Source organism: Lampetra planeri, unplaced genomic scaffold (genome assembly GCF_965212315.1).
Source record: "Lampetra planeri unplaced genomic scaffold, kcLamPlan1.2.h2 scaffold_255, whole genome shotgun sequence".
In the NCBI taxonomy this organism is placed as follows: Eukaryota; Metazoa; Chordata; class Hyperoartia; order Petromyzontiformes; family Petromyzontidae; genus Lampetra; species Lampetra planeri.
Window position 1 is genome coordinate 83,759 of NW_027615083.1, and position 15,731 is coordinate 99,489.

Here is a 15,731-nt window from a genome sequence, read left to right on the forward strand (position 1 = left end):
CGGGCAGCAGCAGCAGCTGTTGGTGCCAGCTCGGTTGCTCGGGCTAGACCAGCAGCCGCAGCCGCAGCAGCAGCAGCAGCAGGCGGCGGGGTTTGGAGCGGCGAGGGTCGCCGTGGCGCCGGCTGCGGCGGCGGCATCGTCGGCATCGTCGCCAGCGCCGGCCGCAGGCGAAGAGAAGCAGGACCGGCCGTTTGCGCCGAGGGGGGAGCCGAGTCGCCGGGGCCGAGGTGGGGCGCTGTCGCGGGGCGTGGCGCGCGCCAGCATGGTGCTGTCGGCACGGCACCAGCAGCTGCACCAGCAGCAGCAGCAGCAGCGGCAGCACCAGCACGGTGAGACGTGGAGGGGACCGCAAGACCCGCAGAGACGAACGGGTCTTGTGTTGTGAGTGCTTAAGCGGTGGTGGTGGTGATGGTAGTGATGCCGGTAGTGTGATGATGGTGATGGCTTTTGAGGGTGGTGATTGTTGCGGTGGTGCGAGTGATGATGATGTTGGTAGTGGTGATGGCGGTGATTGTGGTAGTGTTCGATTCCCGCTCACGTCCAACACCGGTGACGATTATCTGAACCGGTCCTGGGCCCTCCCCTAGGTTGACTCGGCCTCAAATGAGTACCTGGTGCGGTGTGTAGTAAACATCGCTACTGGGGAGACAAAGGCGGCCGGGCGTGGTGCTGGCCACCCACCCTATCGTGCTCCACCGTGCCATCTTTCATAGGCGCTACTTGCCAGCAGCACTTGCACCAACAGTCTGTTAATAGGCTGATTGTGATTTTAAGCTTTTGTGACTGCAGGGATTCATCTTCTTGGTTCTTTCGGTAAAGTCATCACCTAGAATGGAAAACAATAAAAATAATAAAATAAAACATAATAAAATAATTCTCACGACGTTTCGGCCACAACGCAAGCAACCGTCATCAGGTGGTAGAACAGGTTGTGGCCGAAACGTCGTGAGAATGATTTAATAATGTTTTATTTTATTGTTTTTTTTGTTTTCCATTCTACGTGACTTTACCGAAAGAACCAAGAAGAAGGCTCATTGTGGTGCTTGTGATGACGGCGGCAGTATTGGCCGTGGCTGCTGGTGCCGCTATTGGATTCTAGGCCGTGATTTATAATTAAAAAAAACAACCCCCCACCTCTCCTCCGCCGCAAAATCATCGCCATTCACAATCCGTAGTCCGGTCGGAGAAGTCGACCGCCTCGTCCATATTTTTAGGTTTTTTTCGGTAAAGCCACGTAGGTAAAAAATTAAAATTAATAAAAGTAAAATAAAAATAAAATAAAAATCGCGACGTTTCGGAGGCAACACAAACTTCCGTCTTCAGGTGGAACCGTCACAGCACGATAGCTGTATCAAGTAAAGAGAAATTCCAAGAAAAGAGTCCTTGTATATTCTTAGGTTTTTTCCGGTAAAATCACGTAGGTAAAAAATTAAAATTAATAAAAGTAAAATAAAAAATAAAATAAAAATCACGACATTTCGGAGGCAACACAAGCTTCCGTCTTCAGGTGGAACCGTCACAGCACGACAGCTGTTTCAAGTGAGAGAGATTCCAAGGAAACAGTCCTTGTATATATACTGGTTGAGGGTGGGAGGAGCCAAGGTAGGCCCTGGATATTATTTTTGTGAGGTTCGGTGCGGCTGAAGCACGCTGTTAGGAATGAGCCTTTGTTGTGTAAACTCGGTGCGGATGATGTAAAGGTGCGTGTGAAAGTGACTGAGCGTTTTTGTTATGTAGAGATGATGCGGTTGAAATCACTGCCAGGAAATGAGTCTTTGTTGTGTAGAATGGCTGACTGAGCCTTTTGTTATGTAGAGATGATGCAGTTGAAATCACTGCCAGGAAATGAGTCTTTGTTGTGTAGAATGGCTGACTGAGCTTTTTGTTATGTAGAGATGATGCGGCTGAAATCGCTGCCAGGAAATGAGTCTTTGTTGTGTAGAATGGTTGACTGAGCCTTTTTGTTATGTAGAGATGATGCGGCTGAAATCACTGCCAGGAACTGAGTCTTTGTTGTGTAGAATGGTTGACTCAGCCTTTTGTTATGTAGAGGTGGTGCGGCTGAAATCGCTGCCAGGAAATGAGTCTTTGTTGTGTAGAATGGTTGACTGAGCCTTTTGTTATGTAGAGGTGGTGCGGCTGAAATCGCTGCCAGGAATGCTCGTAGCTTTGTACCTTGACGTTGCCCCCCCCCCGTCCCCTTGTATCCCATCAAACATCTGTCACTGTCCCATTTGTGCGGTCTCTCTCGCAGCCATTTGCGTACAAAATAAAACCATTGTCACGCGCACCATGCTTTGCCTGTATTCTGAGCGTAAGAAACCGTTGCAATTGGAGCCGACGAATTTTGTTCAGGGCACTCGGCAGAGGTTGGCGCGGTCACAATCCAGGAAGGAGGGGGGCAGTAGCCCCCCCCCCCCCTCCCGGTCAATACCGCAGGTGGCTTTGAGATGTTGGTGACTACCTCGCCTGGTATACAGGAGGTTGTGGGTTTGATCCTGACCCTGACGTTTGATGTATATTTGGAGTTTGCATGTGGCTAGGAGATGTTAGCTACCTCGCCTGGTATACAGGAGGTTGTGGGTTCGATCCTGACCCTGACAATTCCTGCTGTATATTTGGAGTTTACATGTGGCTAGGAGATGTTAACTACCTCGCCTGGTATACAGGAGGTTGTGGGTTCGATCCCAACCCTGACAATGCCTGCAGTATATTTGGAGTTTGCATGTGGCTAGGAGATGTTAGCTACCTCGCCTGGTATAAAGGAGGTCGTGGGTTCGATCCTGATCCTGACAATGCCTGCTGTATATTTGGAGTTTGCATGGGGCTAGGAGATGTTAACTACCTCGCCTGGTATAAAGGAGGTTGTGGGTTCGACCCTGACAATGCCTGCTGTATATTTGGAGTTTGCATGTGGCTAGGAGATGTTAACTACCTCGCCTGGTATACAGGAGGTCGTGGGTTCAATCCCGTCTTGTCGTTGGCCGGAGGTTCATCCGACCACGCTCTTCGGTGACGGCGTGTAACCCGCATCGCCCCCCCCACGCGCGAGAAACAGGTCTCACCAAAGCGCTCGCATCTTTCGCATTTATAACATATGAGCTTTACTACCCGGCTTCGCCCGGGACTTGCATTCACCGCCTTTGTACCCCCAGTAGCGATGTTCACACAGCAGACCAGTTACTCGTTTGAGGCTGAGGTGGTGGCCGTGAGCGGGAATCGAACTCGGGTCGCCGGGTTCGCAGCACGGCGTAGCGCTAACCGCTACACTACAACGCGTTACGCTTCCACATGCGCGGGTCACGTGACAGATGTGACGTCACAGCTCACTTGCCGTGCAAAAAATCGATGCATTATTGAGCTCCCCCCCCCCCAAAAAAAAAACACAAGTGTATTTTTATAAGTACCCACATGGCAAATATGAAGTTTGTTGCATGTCGGGAAGTACGCTAAACATTTTGAACAGACACACATAATCACAACTTTGCCTTTTATATATATGGAGACAGACGATCAGTGAATCATTGACAGTACTTGTGTACATTTTATATACACTTACTTTTTACATCTACACTCGTAAAGTTATATATAGTAATATAGTGGAGTATATAGTAGTGATTTAGTAGTATATAGCAGTAATGTAGTAGTATATAGTCGTGTGTGTGTGTGTGTATATACATTCTTATGGGCGAACCCCAACTTACGTAAATTCACGCTTTACATGGATCCCAACCACCCCACATACTCTGAGACCTTGATGTATATTATAATATTACTGGTAGGAACGAAGTGAACCAGCCTACAATAGATTATATCGTCCGTCCGATGTCCGATTAGGTGTAGCAACATCGCCCCCTACTGCAAACACTTGGCAGGACCCTACAACAACCTTTAGACTCAGTGAGGCTTTCCTGGCTAAACAAGTATAACATTCCCTTATAATTCCCTGAGATAGTTTTTAATTTAAAAATTTAAATAAAAAATTAACTCACAGCGGCCTAAAGCCTACAGCTAGGCCTAAAGCCTAGAACTAGGCCTCAAACTCTCCCTTCGTATCGTACCCCCGCCATTTCATTTTATTATAGCCATTCATTTGTTCGTTCCTACCAGCCCACCCCGCAGGGACCTGTTAACACACATATATATATAAACAAAAAAACTATGTGATTGAGACCGATTAGCCAGGATAGACAGACGGGGAGAAGAGCCTACATTTCGATTTAAAGCTTCTTTCGTGACTGCAGGGATTCATCTTCTTGGTTCTTTCGGTAAAGTCACGTAGAAGGGAAATAATAAAATAATAAAAATATAAAACATAATAAAATACAATTCTCACGACGTTTCGGCCACAACGCAAGCAGCCGTCCTCAGGTGAAGAACAGGTCTGTCGGAAAGACAGCGTCTGAATGAACACCACCAAGCTTGGCAGCGTATATTTAAGCTGGGTTGGAGGGGGAAGAGCGCCTTGACAAAGGAATAAATATACGCTGCCAAGCCTGGTGGTGCTCATTCAGACGCTGTCTTCTCGACAGACCTGTTCTTCACCCGAGGACGGCTGCTTGCGTTGTGGCCGAAACGTCGTGAGAATTGTATTTTATTATGTTTTATTTTTTATTATTTTATTATTTCCCTTCTACGTGACTTCACCGAAAGAACCAAGAAGTGGAAGAGCCTCTTGGCTTACCCAGCGTGTGCCGGAGGGGTCGGACGATGAGCTACAAAGCACTCGGCCGCGGATATCCCAGTCTCCCGTCGCGCTGCGAGAGGGACGCTGAAGGTTGGAGGCGTCGTCTGGGAGAGAGGGGAGTGGGGAACCCTCCCTCCCCCTGCATGGAAGCAACAAACAAACACCACCTCCCACCCCTCCTCCCCGTTGCTCTTGGAGAGAAGCGGGTTGTCTCAGATCTGCCTCCGTTAATTCCTTCCCTGAGCAACGGGACTTTTACCCACCCCCCCAAAACGAATGCGCAAGCAAAGTTAACGTGACGGGGTGTTTTTTTTAAATCCTTTACATGAAGTTTGCTTGCTTGCTTGCGCGCTTACGACCGTGCAAATCTTTCGGTCGTTTTTTAACCCACTTCCCGTGATCCAATCGAGCTGACATTTTGCACACAGACTCGTTGTGCGTGACAATTGATTTTCGTGAAAATTTTTTTCCAAAATGTTACACTTTTTAGGATTTTTTTTTGATATTTAATTACCAATTGCTTAATGGTGGCAGGCAATCATCTGACCCATAGGTGGCAGCCATCTCAAGCCAGAGGACGAGAGGACTCTAGCCGCCACGCATATAAAGGATTTATAGTGAAAAACGTTGTTTTTACGGGTTAATTTTTTTATTCATGTGCTTATTGGTGATTGGGCGGGGGGGGGGGGGTGTTGGGTGTGTAGGGGGGGGGGGATCTAAGATCATCATTCGGCTCAACTAAACCCACGGCGTCGCACGCCGGGGGGTGAACGTATCGATTGCCCTGGCCCTGCTTGGCCCCCCACCCCGTGCCAACGCCGCAGGTCGCGCGAGGCTGCTTGTGTGCCAGCGGGGAAAGCGGGGGAGGGTGTGGTTGGGGGGGTGGTGGTACGATGTACGTAACCCCCAACAGCCGGTGCCCTTCCCCAGACCGTGGGTTCGATCCCCCGGTACCTCACCGCCACCCCACCCCCCTCCCCCCCCTTGCTCCCTACGGCAGATTGCGCCGATTGCCCCGCCGGCCCAGACGGCTGCTGCTGCTGCCCGCTGTCAGCGTCTTCGCCGGCGGCGGCGGGGGGGGGGGCCGCCGGCTGCGGACGGCGCCGGGCGGCCCTGCTTCAACGAGCGCTGCCGGGCGGAGCGACCGCCTCGGCGCCAGCGCCCGGCGCGGCCGCCCCGCCAGGACAAACCGCCGCGTTTCCGGCGCCTCAAGCAGGAGCGCGAAGCCGCGGCGGCGGCGGCGGTGGCCGCGGCGGCGGCGGCGGCTTCGGGCAGCGCCGGCTCGGTGGAGACCCTGTCGCCGCTACCTTCACCGACGCCGGCGGGCGCCGGCAACGACGACGACGACTGCGGCGGCTGCGGCGGCGGCAACGACAACAACAACAACGCGGCCGCGGTTTCGTGCGACTTGCCGGCGCAGCTCAACTCGGCGGTGGCCGCCGCCTCCGGAGCGAACGGCGCCGGCGTGGCGTCGGGGAGCAAGTCGCCGGACCTGTCCAATCAGAACTCGTCGGACCAGGCCAACGAGGAGTGGGAGACGGCCTCGGAGAGCAGCGACTTCAACGACCGCCGGGAGCGCGACGAGCGCGACGAGGCGCTGCAGGCCGCCCTGGCCCTGGCGCCCGCGCCGGCGCCGGACGGGGCGGCGGCCGACGGTGAGTGGACGCGAAGCCGGCAGAGTTTCCCCCGGCGAAGCCTTTCGGCAAAGTGCTGTCGGCGAGCGAGCGCCCTTTGCCTGCGGACCCGCTCAACGATCCACGCACTCGATCGGCAGGCCGCGGCCGGTCTCGAGTGATTCCTGAACTGCTCGTGATCAACCTTGCTGCCTGCGCGCCCCCCCTCCTCGCTCCCCCCCCCCCCCACCCCCCGAGCAGATCTGGCGGAGTCCGGCGGGGGTGGCCGCAAGGACGGCGCTCCGGGGTCGTCGTCGGCCTCGGCCAAGCGTAGCTTCTCGAGCCAGCGGCCCCTCGACCGCCAGAACCGTCGTCCGGTCGGCAACGGCGCCGGCCAGGGCCAGGGCTACGCGGGCGGAGGAGGAGGAGGGGGGGGGCGGCACCAGCGGGCCAGCCCCGCGGGCAACGCGCGGGCAGACAAGAGGAACGGCCCGGGGTCGAAGGGCAGGAGGCGCAGGTGAGGCGCGGGGGGGGGGGCGGTTATGGGAAGGAGAGGGGGGTGATGGGAGTGGGGGGGGGGAGAGACGGGGAGTCGTGGAAATGGAGAGACGGGGGGAGATGCGGGGGGAGACACGGGGGAGACACGGGAGAGACACGGGGGGAGACACGGGGGAGACACGGGAGAGACACGGGGGGGGACACGGGGGGGGACACGGGGGGGGACACGGGGGGGGACACGGGGGGAGACATGGAGGAGACACGGGGGAGACACACGGGGAGACACACGGGGAGAGGCAGGAGGACAGAGACGGGGAAGGGAGGGTGGGGACACGGGGAGATGGAGAGGCAGGGAGACACCAATCTCCGTGTCTGTGGTGTCTCAGCTCTGTGGAGGACGCGCTTGGAGACGCGGGGGGAGACACGGGAGGAGACACGGAGGGAGACACGGGGGGGAGACACGGGGGGGAGACACGGGGGGGAGACACGGGGGGAGACACGGGGGGAGACACGGGGGGAGACACACGGGGAGACACACGGGGAGACACACGGGGAGACACACGGGGAGACACACGGGGAGACACACGGGGAGACACACGGGGAGACACACGGGGAGACACACGGGGAGATACAGGAGGCAGGGGGACAGAGACGGAATGGAGGGTGGGGACAGGGCGAGATGGAGAGGCAGGGAGACACCAATCTCCGTGTCTCTGTGGTGTCTCAGCTCTGTGGAGGACGCGCTTGGAGACACGGGGACACGAGCCATCTCCCCGGCTCCGGACGGCGCCGACGCCCGCGACCCGGTGAGAGACGGCGCGCCGTCATCAACGTCAAAGTCGTCGTCGTCACCATCAACATCGCCTCCAACACCATCGTCAACATTATCATCACGACCGTCGCCTACACGATCATCTCCATCAACATCGTCACTTCTGTGGCCACAGTTGTCATCACCACTGTTAACAACATCATCACTACCACCACTATCAATATCATCACTACCATGACCATCACCACCGCTATCAATATCATCACTACCATGACCATCACCACCGCTATCAATATCATCACTACCATGACCATCACCACCACTATCAATATCATCACTACCATGACCATCACCACCGCTATCAATATCATCACTACCATGACCATCACCACCGCTATCAATATCATCACTACCATGACCATCACCACCGCTATCAATATCATCACTACCATGACCATCACCACCACTATCAATATCATCACTACCATGACCATCACCACCGCTATCAATATCATCACTACCATGACCATCACCACCGCTATCAATATCATCACTACCATGACCATCACCACCACTATCAATATCATCACTACCATGACCATCACCACCGCTATCAATATCATCACTACCATGACCATCACCACCACTATCAATATCATCACTACCATGACCATCACCACCACTATCAATATCATCACTACCATGAACATCACCACCACTATCAATATCATCACTACCATGAACATCACCACCACTATCAATATCATCACTACCATGAACATCACCACCACTATCAATATCATCACTACCATGAACATCACCACCACTATCAATATCATCACTACCATGAACATCACCACCACTATCAATATCATCACTACCATGAACATCACCACCACTATCAATATCATCACTACCATGACCATCACCACCACTATCAATATCATCACTACCATGAACATCACCACCGCTATCAATATCATCACTACCATGACCATCACCACCGCTATCAATATCATCACTACCATGACCATCACCACCACTATCAATATCATCACTACCATGACCATCACCACCGCTATCAATATCATCACTACCATGACCATCACCACCGCTATCAATATCATCACTACCATGACCATCACCACCACTATCAATATCATCACTACCATGACCATCACCACCACTATCAATATCATCACTACCATGACCATCACCACCGCTATCAATATCATCACTACCATGACCATCACCACCGCTATCAATATCATCACTACCATGACCATCACCACCGCTATCAATATCATCACTACCATCATCAGCATCATCACCACCGTCAACAACATCACTTCACCATCATCATCACCTCCACTATCAATATCATCACTACCATGGCCATCAACACCATCACCACCACTATCACTACCATGACCATCAACACCATCACCACCGCTATCAATATCATCACTACCATCATCAGCATAATCGCCACCGTCAACAATACCATCACCACCATCAACATCATCACTTCATCATCATCATCACCACCACTATCAATACCATCACTGATGTAATAACAGCCATAGAGGGTTCACGTGGGGATTGGTTTGCCGGTCCTGCTTGTAGCCAATAAGGGTTGAGATAGGGAGCATGGCCCAGGCGTGATCACGGCATGTCATCAGGAGTGATTGGCCTGGCCATTCGGGGCCCCAGCTAATGGGGAGCCGGATGAGGGGCGTGGTCCCAGGATTGACAGGGAACCATCGAGAATGGTCGAAGCTGTCCATGGACGATTGGCTGGGGGGGACCACCTGACGAAGGGATTAAGAGAGAGAGAGAGAGAACGATCGAGAGCAGACTGGAAACTGACAAGAGCAGGTTCACGCGCGGACGGGGGCTCTGGGTGCCACGTGCGCGGTGGGGACTCAGTGCGAAGTTTGTCCTCTCTCCGTTGTCGGCCAGCAACGGAGAGTGAGTGAGCAAAGTGTATTGTGGAGTGGAAACAAAAGGACTGATTCCGAAGCCGTCTCAAGAAGGATTATTACACTACCATGACCATCAACACCATCACCACCACCACTTTCACCACCACTGTCACGGAACCGTAGAGTTGACCAGCCCCCAACCCCCCCCCCATCCCGGAAGCCCCCCACGGCAGGAGCGGTGGCGCCGTCCGTCTCCCCGTTTGCCGCCGTGTTCCGTGTCGACCGCGTCATCCCCAGCGACCCGGGCGCCATCGCCCGCGCCGTCACCAACGCCGCGAGCGCCGCACGGAGGCTCGGTGACGGCTCCGGGGGGCGGCAGCAGCAGCAGCAGCGCCAGCAAGGGCAGCAGCAGCAGCAGCAGCATGGGGGGAGAGTGGGCGCTAGCAGGAGGTCGGCGAAGACTGACGCACTGGCGCAGTTCGACCTCAACAACTACGCCGGTGAGAGGGCGGTGGTGGTGGTGGTGGTTGGTGTGGTGCTGATGGCGGTGGTGGTTGCCCGGTGCTGGTGCGGTGTGTGTGTGTGGAGAGAGGTGGCGCTGGTGGAGATGTCGGCTGTGGTTGTGATGATGGTGGTTGATAATTGGTTTTTTAACCCTTCTATCTGGCAACAAAACTGACACCTTTTTTTACAAGGAGTCATGTTTGCATAGACCACAATACCTGCGGTCGTAATGCAAACAAAAAACATAACTCTGATAATGTATGCACTGTCCTTGAAGTTGATTGGTCCACACCCGAGACAGCTTTCCTTAGAGCCTAGTCTCACATGGTGTCGGACCAGATGACACCAAAAGGCGCACAACTCAAAGACAATGCACCATCAGAGTATGAGAGCTCGGGGTAAACATTTACACCATTGGAACCTCATTTACTGGCAAATGAGGTTCCAATGGTGTAAATGATGGTGGTTGCTTAGTGGTGGTGAGCGTGTGGTGTGGGTGTGTGTGTGCGTTGGGCTTGTTTGGCACCTTGCGAAGCCAACCGCTCTAATCGGAGCTACGGGGGAAGGACAACGAACGAACACACAAGAAGCAGCTCCGTCGAAATTAGTTTTCAGTTTAGTATTGTGGTGTCCGTGTATCGTGGTGTAGTGTGTAGTCTATTGTAGCGTATAGTGTAGTGTATATTAGTGTGTGGTGAGTGTATAGCGTTGTGTGTAGTGTATAGTTAGTACGTAATTATGGTAAACTTCTTTCGAACCGTAACGTAGCCAACCGCGCTAATGGGGAGGTGCGGGGGAAGGACAACAAACTTAACACAAAAAGCAGTTCTTCAGAGTTATTTTTGTGTTTAGATTTGTGTTTAGTGTGTGATGGCGGTTCTGGTGGTGCTGATAGCTGCGGTGGTGACCAAGGGAATTTCAAGTTCTGTTCGTGAGTAGCAGCAGCAGCAGCTGTTACTCACGAACACGGCACACGAGATAGGGGGGCGAGTGGCCAGCACCGCGCGCCCCTGCCGTCTTTGTCTCCCCCAGCTCACCAGCTACTCGTTTGAGACCAGAGGTCGCAACCGGGTACCCGATACCCGTACCCTACCCGATACCCGGCTACCCGTACCCGCCGGGTACGGGTAGCCGTTTGCGACCCTGGTGCGGCCGGGGTACGGGTAGGCCGTGAGTCACTGGTGAGTCACCGTTTGTCACTCATTTCCCAACGTCTTGTCTCTTCTCACAATTCAAGTTCCTAGAATCAACCCACCCGCGCCTGCAACATGGCTTCATCCCAGAGGTCGCAATCGGGTACCCGATACCCTACCCTGATACCCGGCCGGGTACGGGTAGCCGGGTATCGGGTAGGGTACGGGTACGGGTACCCGTTTGCGACCCTGGTGCGGCCGGGTACGGGTACCGGTAAGGAATCAAAACCCGTTTGCGACCTCTGTTTGAGACCCAGACCTCTCCACCTCCCCCGCCCCCCCCCCCCCCCCCCCCCCCACCACCGCTAGGCGTGGTGGTGATCGACCACGCCCGAAGGGGGACGATGAAGGCAACGAAGATCACGAGGAGGAGGAGGAGGAGGTGGCCGGGTGTGCGGGAGATGAAGAGGAGGAGGATGGAGAGGCGGGGGGTCCCGGTGATGTCGCGTGGCGGCGGCGGCGCTGCGGTCTCCGTGGACGGCTTCATGCCGGTGGTTTCGCGACGCCAGCGCCGGCAACACGAGGACAGAGGCCTCTCCGTGAGCAACGAGCGAGCGCCCGCCCGTCCCGCGGCCTTGTCCCCGCCGGGGTTTTCGTACCAGCCAGGGGCATTGGTTTGGCTCGGCCGTCGACTGGTGTTCCGTTAGCCTACGGCCTTCGCCCGCTACGCGAGGGCCTGCGTCTTGGGGGGCGGGGTGGTTCGCTGCACCTGGAGCTAGGCTCTGGGGCAGAGGTCGCAAACGGGTTTTGATTCGACAATTGTTTTTTTACCCTTTTATCTGGCAACAAAACTGACAAAAAGGTGTCATTTCTAGATTTGAAGCTTTCGCGACTGCAAGGATTCATACTCGTAGTTCTTTCGGTAAAGTCACTACGTAGGTAAAAAAATTAAATTACAATTATTTATTTTTTATTAATTTTAATTTCATTTTTTACTTTACCGAAAGAACTAAGAGTTTAAAAAGGTGTCAGTTTTGTTGCCAGATTAAAGAGTAAAAAAAAAATTATCATATTTTTTTTACTGGCAAATGAGGGTACCAATGGTGGGGTTTCGATTCCTTACCCGTACCCGGCCGCACCAGGGTCGCAAACGGGTACCCGTACCCGATACCCGGCCAGGTAGGGGTAGCCGGGTATCGGGTAGGGTACGGGTATCGGGTACCCGGTTGCGACCGCGGCAGCGGCCGGGGCGGGGACAGGGTGAGTCTTGGATCGGAATCTTGATTATTTTATTTTTTCCTGGAGAAAATCTGATGAGCTATGAAGCTCTTTGTTTCACGAATGTCCAGTCGGGGCACCCCATCCACCCTGGAGGCTGTTGGGCGACCGGGAATAACGTTTCGACCGACTTTCATCGTAAGCCGGATGAGCGTATTTATGTGTATTGGGGTACCCCCTTTTAGCTACGAACGTCAATTGTGTTTAGGTTGCTATCGTTTGCACTTGGTTCCTAGCTTGGCGACGACCTTTTGACCTTTCAACCCCCCATCTTCTTTCTCACCCGCCCACCCCTACTACCCCCCCCCACACACCCGCCCACCCCTACTACCCCCCCCACACACACACACCCGCCCACCCCTACTACCCCCCCCACACACACACACCCCGCCCACCCCTACTACCCCCCCCACACCACACACACCCGCCCACCCTTACTACCCCCCCACACACACACACACCCGCCCACCCCTACTACCCCCCCCACACACACACACACACCCCGCCCACCCCCTACTACCTCCCCCCCCACACACACACACCCCTCCATCCCTAACCCCCCCCCCCCACACACACACACCCCTACTTACCCCCCCCCCACACACACACCCGCCCCCACCCCTACTACCCCCCCCACACACACACACACCCGCCACCCCTACTACCCCCCCCCACACACACACACCCCCCTCCATCCCTACTACCCCCCCCACACACACACACCCCTCCATCCCTACTACCCCCCCCCCACACACACACACCCGTCCACCCGCCCTGGGCCGCTCCCAAAAAGACCGCCGCGGCCTCCGCCAACGCCGGAACCGCAACCGCGCCGACCATCGGCGTCTCCAAGGCGCGCGCCGTCGACAAGACGAAGGCCCAGCGCTCCAACGTGCCGCCCCGCTTCGCTCGCAAGCAGCAGCAGCAGCACCAGCAGCAGCACCAGCAGCAGCAGCAGCAGCAGGCGCCCCACCCGGCTCTGTCCGGCAGACTTGTCGGCGAGCTCCCGTTGCCGCTGTGCGATCGCGGCAACAGGAAGGGCGCCGATCACTCGGTGGGTACGGCGGCGGCGGCGGCGCAGGCGTCAGCATCCGTACGGAGGCAGCAGAGGGCACCGGGCGGAGGGGGGAGGAGGGGAAGCCGCCGCGTGGGAGGCCCTGCCACCGTCGCCCTCCATCCTGACGGACGTCGTCAAGAAATGTGAGCGTGGGTTCGTAATGGTCAAATCGAGCGAGTGAGTGATTGTGTGGGGCGGCGGTGGGCGGTGGTGATGGTAACGCCTCTTTTTGTCGCCCCTGGTTGCGATGATTTTTAAAATTATTATTATTAAAAAAAAAAAGTTTTTATTTTTCGATTGAAGCTTTTGTGACTGCAGGGATTCATCTTCTTGGTTCTTTCGTAAAGTCACGTAGAAGGGAAGTAATAAAATAATAAAAATAAAACATAATAGAATAATTCTCACGACGTTTCGGCCACAACGCCAGACCTGCTCTTCACCTGATGACGGCTGCTTGCGTTGTGGCCGAAACGTCGTGATAATTATTTTATTATGTTTTATTTTTATTATTTTATGACTTCCCTTCTACGTGACTTACCGAAAAAACCAAGAAGAAAAAAGTTTTTCTTATTATTTGACATGGCCACACCATTTGAGGCTGAGTCGACCTAGGGGAGGCCCCAGGACCGGCGTCGGATAATCGTCGCTGGTGTTGGCCGTGAGCGGGAATCGAACCCCCGGGGGTCTTCGCCGTGTTCGTAGCGTTCGCCGCGCTAACCGCCACACCCCCACGGTTGGCTACGTACGGTGCGAAAGAATTCCAACGTACGCACGTGACCCAGAGGTCCGCAACCGGGTACCCGATACCCGTACCCTACCCGATACCCGGGTACGGGTAGCCGTTTGCGACCCTGGTGCGGCCGGGTACGGGTAGGCCGTGAGTCACTGGTGAGTCACCGTTTGTCACTCATTTCGGGTAGGGTACGGGTAGGGAATGGGTACGGGTACACATTTGCGACCCTGGTGCAGCCGTGTACGGGTAAGGAATCAAAACCCGTTTGCGACCTCTGACGTGACCCAACCACAACCCCCCCCTCCCCATCCTAACCCCCCCCCCACCTCTGTCTCCCTCCCACAATGCCGTGTGCCACAGCGGCGTTTGGAGCGATCAGCTGTTCCTTGCCACCCGTGAGCGCCCTGGACCAAGCCCCTCGCTTCCTTCCGCGTGGCGGACGTGACGGCCAGCGCCGAGGTACGACCCCTGGGGGTAGAGACACGGCCATTGTGATGATGACCAGAGGTCGCAACCGGGTACCCGATACCCGTACCCATACCCGATACCCGGCTACCCGTACCCAGCCGGGTACGGGTACGGTACCCGTTTGCGACCCTGGTGCGGCCGGTACGGGTACGGGTAGGCCGTGAGTCACTGGTGAGTCACCGTTTGTCACTCATTTCCAACGTCTTGTCTCTTCTCACAATTCAAGTTCCTAGAATTAACCCGCCCACGCCTGCAACATGGCGTCATCCCAGAGGGTCGCAATCAGGTACCCGATACCCGTACCCGGCCCGGTAGGGTACGGGTACGGCCGGGTACGGGTACCCGTTTGCGACCCTGGTGCGGCCGGGTACGGGTAAGGAATCAAAACCCGTCTGCGACCTCTGATGATGACCTCCTTGAGACAGACACTCAAGACAGTCCCAGGATGTCAATTGGCGCTGGCTTCGTGTCTGTGACCCAACCGTGATGAACGGCACGCCGCCCCCCATATTGTTCTAGGGCTGAACGATGAATCGATTTCGAATCGAAATCGCATTTTGAAACGATGCGATTATTAAATCGCAAAGCCTGCGATTTTTTGCGATTTGAAAAGTCCTGATAATTGTTTTTTACCCTTCTATCTGGCAACAAAACTGACACCTTTTTTTACAAGGAGTCATCTTTGCATAGACCACAATACCTGCAGCCATAATGCAAACAAAAAACATAACTCTGATCATGTATGCACTGTCCTTGAAGTTGATTGGTCACACCCGAGACAGCTTTCCTTAGAGCCTAGTCTCACATGGGTTGGACATAACTATGTTTGCAAACAAAAAACATAACTATGTTTGCATTATGACTGCAGGTATTGTGGTCTATGTAAACATGACTCCTCGTAAAAAAATGGAGTCAGTTTTGTTGCCAGATAGAAGGGTAAAAAAACTATTATCATATTTTTTACTGGCAAATGAGGTTCCAATGGTTGAAAAGTCCTATTACTTTATACTTTTTGGTAAAGTCACGTAGGTAGAAAAGTAATAGATCACGACGTTTCTTCGAC

The 15,731-nt window shown here is 54.4% G+C and overlaps 1 protein-coding gene across 1 annotated transcript in view; it reads left to right on the forward strand.

Moving 5' to 3' along the window:
- LOC144740651 (uncharacterized) overlaps positions 1–14,699 on the forward strand; it is a 61,032-nt gene extending 46,333 nt beyond the window's left edge. Inside the window, 8 exon segments of the mRNA XM_078623447.1 lie at positions 56–329; positions 5,688–6,342; positions 6,562–6,817; positions 7,526–7,604; positions 9,716–9,995; positions 11,502–11,731; positions 13,204–13,610; positions 14,561–14,699. Coding sequence (XP_078479573.1) covers positions 56–329; positions 5,688–6,342; positions 6,562–6,817; positions 7,526–7,604; positions 9,716–9,995; positions 11,502–11,731; positions 13,204–13,610; positions 14,561–14,645 — 2,266 coding nt within the window. The 3' untranslated portion in view covers positions 14,646–14,699.
- Positions 14,700–15,731: the final 1,032 nt, after the last annotated feature.